Source organism: Oryzias melastigma, linkage group LG11 (genome assembly GCF_002922805.2).
Source record: "Oryzias melastigma strain HK-1 linkage group LG11, ASM292280v2, whole genome shotgun sequence".
Classification (NCBI taxonomy): domain Eukaryota; kingdom Metazoa; phylum Chordata; class Actinopteri; order Beloniformes; family Adrianichthyidae; genus Oryzias; species Oryzias melastigma.
Window position 1 is genome coordinate 26,353,277 of NC_050522.1, and position 7,545 is coordinate 26,360,821.

The following is a 7,545-nucleotide window of genomic DNA, read 5'->3' on the forward strand; positions in this document are numbered from 1 at the left end:
CTGATACTCTGGGATTCTTCTTCACCCCAATGATCATACTTTTTTAGCTCTTTTCAGCTTTATGCAAGAATTCTTGATTTTTTTTCGCTTGTGAAACGATTTGCTTGTGGGACGGTTCACTTAAGAGAAGATTCGCTCGAGGAATAGTTTGCTTGAGAGATTGTCCACTTGTGGAAGAGTTCACTTGTAGAATGGTTCGCTTAAGGCGCGGTTCGCTTAAGAGACGGTTGCTTAAGGGACAGTTCTTTTAAGGCGCGGTTCGCTTAAGAGACGGTTGCTTAAGGGACAGTTCTTTTAAGGCATGGTTCGCTTAAGTGACGGTTTAATTGAGGAACGGTTCACTCCAGGCACAGTTGGCTTGAGAGACAGTTTACTTGTGGAGCGGTTCACTTGAGGGATTGTTTACTTAAGGCACGGTTTGCTTGAGGTGCGGTCCACTTAAGGCACGGTTCAATTGACGCACGGATCGCTTGTGGAACGGTTCGCTTGAGACATGGCTCGCTTAAGGGAAGATACACTTGAATAATAGTTTGCTTGAGGCGCGGTTCGCTTGAGGAGCGGTTCGAGTGAGGCGCGGTATGCTTGAGGTGCGGTTGGCTTGAGGAACGGTTCACCCTAATCACGGTTCGATTGTAGAACGGTTTGCTTGAGGCGCGGTTCGCCTAAGGGAAGATGATAGTTAGCTTGTGGACTGGTTTGTTTGAGGAAAGGTTCGCTAAAATGATGGTTGAGCCAACACATCAGATCTCAACACATTTATTGGACTCCAGGTTTTCATACTTCTGGCTTCAGTTATCTCCTGGACCAGTCGTTGTCCTTGCTGGTTCACATACTTCCTACACTGTGAATGTCGGCGTGCTGTGTTCTTATTAAAGCATGAATTCATGAATCGTGTTTTTGTGCTTTTAACTTAGACAGAATTTGTTTTTCTGTTGTTGTGATTTGATGGAGATGAGAAAAGGTTTTCTGTCCAAATCAATAAAGTAATAAAAGTAATCCAGAGAGGTTCACATACGTTTTCATGCAGCTGCAGGTGAGCATTCAAGAACAAAGCTTCTATGGAATCATTGTGTTATTGTGGGGATAAATAGCAGGACATAAATTGTTCTTTAGTTGTCTTTGTATTCTCCGCTGACCTGCTTCCATTCACCACACTGCCCCCCCCTCCAATCTGCCTCCATTTGCCTCGTCTGGCATTTCTCTGCCAGACTCTGTCTGTGGTTGGTTTGGGGGTGGGGAAATTCCCGCTTGACCCCTCACAGTAGTGCTCTGGTCCTGTCCCCAGTCTGACCCCACTAAGTAACTTCCCCTTTCTTTTCTTCCTAGAACGCATTCAAGTCAGTGAAATGTTGAAGCTCTGGCCTGAATTGTTTTTCCATCCATCTGTGTTCAGGCTTAAGGTGTAACTTTAGGGCTCACCTTGTCTTTAGGTTTTACATTTACATATGATGTCAATTTTGATCCATGTTCAAATTCTCTGTGGTCTTTTAATTATAATTATTGTATTTTGCTGACTAAAATTTGCTCCGGAGTTAAACTTACAACTGCAATAACATTTATAATAAAGAAGAAAAAAATCCATGTAAGTTGCAAGTTGCTCTTTTGAGAAAAAAGTGCAACTCCCTTGAGCAACTCGGCATAATGCTGCGTTCACGACAAACGTGATTTACGAGTCAAATTTGGATCTGTTGACTCTTTTTCAACTCGCATAGTTCAATTTGATGCTCAATACTTGTCTAAAAATGCTTTCATAAACTTGTTGTTTTAGATGGTACTGTTAAAGGTTTCTAGGCTCATTGCTACATTCTAGCTTTGCCCGTATATCTTATTTACAATGTATGGAAGACACGGATAACGTTGACAGATCAAGCTGGTTTGTGTAATCCTACATCTGTAATCACGTCTCTTTGTCTAGGTTCATGAGATCATTCAGTCTGAGTTTTTTTGTTTTTTGAGATATTTACCATCTACTTCAGGTTGAGTATGAATCACGGCGCTTTCAGCGGTACTTCCGTCTCTCTGTAACCCAGTTTGATGACTTGCTGTCCCGCGTTAGTCGGAGGAAGGAAAAAATAAAAACTAATGGATTCCGGATGATCCATGGTCCGTACTAGGAGGGGTGTGTATTGGCAAAAGAATGGCGACATGATAGGTATGGCGATGCCCAGCTCACGATACAATATGTATTGTGATACATCCCAAGACTGTACCTGAACAATTTTTATCAATTTTTTAAAGAGTACGACTTGGAAGAAAACTACATGAATATTATTTCAGCCTTTTAAATCGATAAAAGTATTGCGGCGGCTAAGCAGAATACCACAGCTGGAAACGTTAGCTTAAATGAGTTGGTACTTTCTAACGTCAACATCTTCAAATCTTCAAAATACCAGTGGAAACAAGGCTTTATTTTCTGAAAAATTCGGTATGCCGTTTTCAGCCAAAATAATAAAAAAATGTTTCGTTTTCTAGGTCAGTTTCTCCAGAGCGGTAGAAGTTCATTAGAAGTTTGTCTCCGAGTTGTTGGCGCAGAGCAACCCTGCTCCCCCTTTCTGTCCCCCATACCTGAGAGCTCTCTGTTTACACTAGCTAGCTTATAGTTCCTCACACCCCCCAACCTAACATTATTGGTGCAACATCTGAGCTATCCAGCCGCACAGTTTAGATACAGATTCCAGCTCAAAGGAGGACAACGAAGACGTTCATGGATCTATTTGTCTATTAGAAATACTTAGAAATGCAAATTTTAGCCTAATTTTCTTTATGTATGTCCTCTATGATGAGAAAAATGCTACAAAAATATATTAAAAACACAATTTTGAGATTTTCAATTATCAGTGTGGAAACATTGTCTTTAAAAAATCACAATTTAAACTCATTAATAATATATATTGATACTTTATTTGAATAATAAGATGCACTTATTTTTTCAATTATTTTCCTTTAAATACTGATTGTGCGTCTTTGTCTGATCAGGTTCCTGCAACGGACGGGAAGGTGGATTCAAAGTCGGACACGAAAGCAGCAGCAGCCTCATCGGAGAGACCCCTAAACTTACACCGCCCCCAACCAGAGAACAAAACGCATTCCTCCGGGAAGAAAACGCAGACTCAGCAGACACCTCCACCGACATCCTCGCCGAGTTCATCACTACCTGCACCCAAGGAGCCCACGTTCGAAGGGGTTAAGCCTCCCCAGTACACCTACAGTTCAGAGGGTCAGAGAGACAAGGACAAGGGGGTCCAAAGCTGGGGGGCCCCCACCGTCACAGAAAAACTCGCCCAGCTCATCGCCACTTGCCCCCCATCAAAAGCTTTAAAGCCAACTAAGCCCACCAAGATCGACCCTGCCCCCCCCCTCCCGAGCTCCGGCTTTATGGCCCCCACGGCCAAGCAGCGGGACCGAGCCATGGCCAACAGGAATACTTACTCGAGAATGTTGCACCTGTCCCCTCCTCCCCCCGTATCCAGACCCCCCGGTCGCCCCTACGGCTCAAGAAACAAAGATGGCGTCGTGGAAAGTGTTCCAACAGCAGTGAGGAAGGACGACTCGGATGGATCTGGAAAAACCTGTAGCAGCAGCAGCAGCCCCGCCTTCACCTACAGCAACACCTGGCTGCCCACCATGACCAAAGATAGTAGCAGCGAAAACGGCAAAATCAGCCTCTCTGTACCGCAGTCGTGCTCTGCTCATAGTTTTCCACAAACCTCGTCGTCATGTCCGGTTTCCCCCGCTGACCAGAGAACATCCAGCTCCGGGAATTACCTGGGCTCTCCGGGTCTCTCTCAAGGTCAGCGGGACTTCCCAGTCACAGTGGCCGAAAGCGCCGCACATGAGAGAGAGCCGGACAGCGACACCCCCAGGGACTTAAGCAAGTGCCCCCCTCCAGCAGCATCCGGAAGGCCAGAGGCAAAAGAAAAGGGAGGGAACAGTCAGTCTCTGCATTTTGAGCGGGGAAAGAGCTGCAGTCCCAGTAAGCGCAGCCCCAACCGGGAAAGTATTCAGTCAGGTCTCTACAGCAGCTCTCCTGAGCCTGAAAGGGAAACAGAGTTTTCTCCAGCAGAGATGGATGACGACGAGTGCTCAGAAACGCCTCCCAGAGACGATTCCCCCGACTCGTCTATGGACTCGTCCACCGAGCAGGACAGCAGGCCCCTGAAAAAGCGTAGAGGGAGGAAACCCCGCTGGAGCTGTGACGTGAACAAGACCTACGGCCAGAAAGGCCACGAAAGTCCCTGCAGCGACAGCAAGAACTCCATGCTCTTTTCCTCCGACATGGAGACGCCTCCTGTCAAAAGACCCGTCGGACGGCCTCCCAATCCCAACAAGCTCAGACCCAGTTCTGTGCCGCAAAGTTCCATGTCGCAGTTCTTCTCCGGGCAGCCCAAGAAAAGAGGAAGGCCCAAGTCTAAAATGCCGAGACTCGACGCCCCGGGTCCGGGAGACTCACCCAACAAGCTGTTGCACTCCAAGGTCTTCTCATCTCTGCTGAAGTCCAAAGAGGAGCAGGACCCTCCTGTCCTTCACCCAGAGGTGGACTTAAATCCTCCGAAACCTCTGCCCAGAAAGCGTGGGCGCCCTAAACGCCCTCCTACGTTACCCCAGGAAGGGCAGCCCCCCACCCTGGCTCCAGAGGAAGACGAGGTGGAAGAGCAGCGCTTCCACAGCAGAGGAAACGGCCAGCTCATCATGAAAACCATCATCGGCAAGATCAACAAGATGAAAAGCGTGAAGAGGAAGCGGATTCTGAGCCAGATTCTTTTGGGTCCGAGACCGGAAGACCCCCCCAAAGGCAGCACCAGTGGGGTGGTTGGTTCTGCAGAAGCCACCCAGTCGTTATCGTCTTTAGCCGCTTCTTTCGGGGGGAAGCTGGGGCCGCAGATTAACGTCAGCAAAAAGGGAACTATCTACATGGGGAAGAGGAGAGGCCGTAAACCCAAGGCAACCGTCATGGGTTCTACTTCCTCACCAGAACTCTTTCAGTCTCCGAACACCACCTCCCCTCTGTCCCACCATCAGTCTCAGCCCCACTATCTGTTCTCCTCTGACGTCTTTCCGTCCCCCTCCCTCTCACAGTCCAGCGGTGGCCACAGTCCCATCAGCGAGGCCAGCTTTGTGGATCCTGGCTCGGTGCACTTCGGAGGTCACTCTCACTACTCCAGCTCGCACCACAGTCACAACACGTTCTCCTTCCCCACGCCGACCTTCTCCGCCCCCAACAAGATGCTGCCGTCTGCAGCTGCCTCTCAGAAGAAGTCGTCGTACCGAGGATACCCTCTGCACCACCATCACTACCGGCAGCACCACCACTACCACAAGCTGTCCCCTCCCAGGCCCATCCACCCCACGTCCCCCGCCCCCCTCAATGAGCTCAAAGAAGCCACGCCCTCTCCGGTCAGCGAGTCCCACAGCGAGGAGACGGTGCCCAGCGACAGCGGCATTGGCACGGACAACAACAGTACATCTGACCGCGGCGAGAAAGGCGGCGGCATCGGTGGGATGGGGCTGCCACCAGGGATGGGAGGCGGGTTGTTGATGCCGGGCGTGATGAGTTCCGCCGTGGTTTCAGGGCTGAGCATCAACTCCAGAGGGAGGCGCCGCCACTCTGCCGGGATGGTAGAACGTCCCTCGCCTTCGCCATCACCACACGGGGTGCGGTCGTCCCCAGATCCCAGAAGACCTCACCCCGCGGCGCCAGCCGCCTCGCTGTTGGGCCACAAGGACAAACACAAGCACAAGTGTAAACGGCGCAGCCACGTTTGCCCCGGGTACGACAAGCTAAAGAGGCAGAAGCGGAAACGGAAGAAGAAGTACCTGCAGCTGCGGTCCCGGCGCCTCGACCCGGACTTTTTGGCTGAGCTAGATGAGATTATCGTCATGCTGAGTGAAGTTCGGATCACCCACCGCTCCACCGGACACAGGCTGGGCAGCGGGATCGGCATCGCCGCGGGTGCAAGTAGAATGCCGGGGCTGGGGAGTAGAGCGAGCGGCGGGCTAGGAGGCGCAGGAGGTCCTCCTCCTCATCACTATGTGCACCGGGATCTCCTACCAACAATTTTCAGGGTTAACTTTGGCCGCTTCTACTCCCATCCCGCCTACTCCTGCGACCCCTTCCACTATATCCGGAAACCCGACATGAAGAAGAAACGAGGACGACCTCCAAAGCTAAGAGAGTCCATGTCTGAAGTCCCATTCGTACCCGGTTTGGGATTCCCGCTCTCCAGCGGGGGTTTCTACCACCCGCCGTACGGCGTTCCGTACTCCTCTGGACCCCTGGGGCTGGGATACTACAGAGGCTACCCTCCAGCAAGTTCTCTGTATGCTCACCCTCATCACCAGTCTCCTCACACGCCGCCATCCCACCACTCCCATCACTCCCCAACCTTCCCGCCTCCGCCGCCCACCCCCTCCTACATGCACCACCACCACCCTTCCCATCTCCTGTTGAATCCCTCCAAGTTCCACAAGAAGAAACACAAGCTGCTCCGGCAGGAGTACCTGGGAGGAGGAAGGTCGCCGGTCCTCTTCCCGCCGCTGTCTTCTGAGCTTTCCTTCAACTGGCACCATAAACACAAACATCGGCACAAACACAGAGAGCGCTGCTCCGAGGGAGAGGACGCAGCCAGGAGCGGATCAGGAATCCGGTCCGCCAGTGGGATTCCTGACAAAGGAGCGTCGAGTAAAGCAGATCCAGTTGGAAGTTTGGGAATGTCCGAGACTCTACAGAGATGCCGCTTTGGTAGAGACGGCTCCAGCAGTTCTGCCGGCAAGCAAATCGTTGCCCCTTCTACCAATTCCCCGTTGTCATCTTCATCGGCAGAACGTTTCAAGCGTAAGGAGAGCTCCATGTCCTGCCTGGGACCCTCCCGGCTAACGCTGGGGAACAGCTCCTGGTTCCGGATAGGCAGCTCTGAAGCGGACTACTCCAAAATCTCCCAGAGCATAGTGGCACCGGGCCAGGGCTCGTTCTCTGGAGATCTGGCAGAATGTTCTGACAGTGAAGATGAAGACCGCCTCTCTCCCAGAGAAGATGCCGACTCGCACGGCTCTCCGGATCTCACCAACTTGTTTGCCTCGGCTCTCACTCGGGCTTCCTTCAAAGGAAATCGGAGCAGGAAGACGGATGTTACGGAGACCTCCAACTTCTCCCAAGTGGAGCGGCTCATGAGGAAGGATCCATCGTCGTCATCAGAGAGGAGAGAGTTCGGTGAGTAACTCCATGCTGAGTCCTACCAGGCTTTATATATAGATGATTGAAGCATAAAGTGATGCTCCAGAAAAATAAAAAACAATTAATGCCAAGATTCAAAAATCCTCCAATCATTTTAATTAATTTCATTATTAAATCAGGGTTTTTAATTTGTTTACCACAAATAATGAAACTGTTTCAACCATATTTGTAATGGGTATTAAATTTTCTTATCAAAAAACCCCCCAAAATTATTTAGATCCCTCCGGGTAATTCTATCCGGCCCTCCAGATCATTTTATTGTTATTAATGACCCGATGTTATCTTGCGCTCATTTCTAACTTGTATAATTTTGA

At 50.2% G+C, this 7,545-nt stretch overlaps 1 protein-coding gene across 1 annotated transcript in view; it reads left to right on the forward strand.

Annotated features, from left to right (window-relative positions):
• ash1l (ash1 (absent, small, or homeotic)-like (Drosophila)) overlaps nucleotides 1-7,545 on the forward strand; it is a gene marked incomplete in the record, with an annotated part of 38,494 nt that overhangs the window by 7,746 nt on the left and 23,203 nt on the right. The window contains 1 exon segment of the mRNA XM_024298339.2: nucleotides 2,977-7,207. Within this exon segment, the coding sequence (XP_024154107.1) occupies nucleotides 2,977-7,207 (4,231 nt within the window).